Source organism: Orycteropus afer, unplaced genomic scaffold (genome assembly GCF_000298275.1).
Source record: "Orycteropus afer afer isolate SDZICR_OR568_19922 unplaced genomic scaffold, OryAfe1.0 scaffold00048, whole genome shotgun sequence".
NCBI lineage: Eukaryota > Metazoa > Chordata > Mammalia > Tubulidentata > Orycteropodidae > Orycteropus > Orycteropus afer.
In genome coordinates this window covers 3,257,123-3,258,178 of record NW_006921635.1, presented here as the reverse complement: position 1 = coordinate 3,258,178, position 1,056 = coordinate 3,257,123, and the positions used below count along the sequence as shown (strand labels likewise).

General features: G+C 61.2%; 1 protein-coding gene across 1 annotated transcript in view; it reads left to right on the top strand.

Annotated features, from left to right (window-relative positions):
- Positions 1-1,056, top strand: part of LRRC43 (leucine rich repeat containing 43) — a 73,188-nt gene that overhangs the window by 46,258 nt on the left and 25,874 nt on the right. Inside the window, exon 6 of the mRNA XM_007938252.1 lies at positions 425-651. Within this exon, the coding sequence (XP_007936443.1) occupies positions 425-651 (227 nt within the window). The remainder of the gene's footprint in view (positions 1-424; positions 652-1,056) is intronic.

Here is a 1,056-nt window from a genome sequence, read left to right as displayed (position 1 = left end):
AACCCACAGTTCCAACTACTCACTCCCTCTGGGTAGCTGGCTGTGGCCAAGAAGTGACTACAACCTTGTCCCTGGTCAGCTCTACTATACACCTGGACATTCTTACAGCACATACAAATACACGTGTAGAAACATCGTCTGCCAACCCTCTACATGATCATGGGCACCGTCCCCTCTCCGTAGACATACCTGATCGTTCAGCCTGCCCACCCTTCTGTCTGCCCGTGTATCATGTTTGCCTTCACCATAAGCTGTCTTTAGTCTTGATGGACAACCTTCTAAAGCAACGAGACAGGTGCTTCTCAACCTTCCTGCCCCCCAGCCCGTGCCTGGCCCTGGTTTCCATTCGTCCCAGCATTCCCTGCTGTCCACGCAGACCCCGTGTGGCTGGGGAGAACCTTCTGGGCGTGTTTGTCCCCCACAGATCATCAAGCCCTCCCCCAGCACGGAACTCATACCTGACGGGTCTGCAGAGGAGGAGCCCGAAGAGGTCGAGGGGTCTCTGGAGTCCGGCATGCTGACCGAGTCCGGGGAGCTGGACGGCTCCACCTCCGTGGGGGGCTCGGCCGTCCTGCCGCCGTCCGTCGGCTCCGCCGAGGAGCTCGTGAAACTGCGGCCGCACATCGATCCGCGGCTGTGCCCGTCCCCAGGGTAAGGGTGGCAACGGGCGGGGGGCTGTCCCTAGGGGACAAGGGTGGCAGCAAGCCAAGACCCACACACACAGCATGCCCTTGCTCCTCCCAGGCCACAGGCCTCCCCGGAACCAGGCCACCGATCTCACCAGCATGGTCTCACCAGCATGATCACCACCGCTCTCTCTTCAGCGTGGGTGCGTGAAGGGCGTGAGGGCTTAGCGCCCCTGTGTCCTTCCAGCCACTGCAGTGCACAGGGCTGTCTCAGCTCCCACCCTCACCCGGTGCCCGCAGCCGCCTGAGACCAGGGGCGTGACAGGGTTGCCCCAGTGAGCAGTATACAACCTTGTTCCCCACCCTGCACCCTGAGTTCCAGCCTTCCGTTCCTAAACCCACTCTCAGTGACCCTTTAGGACTGAGGGGA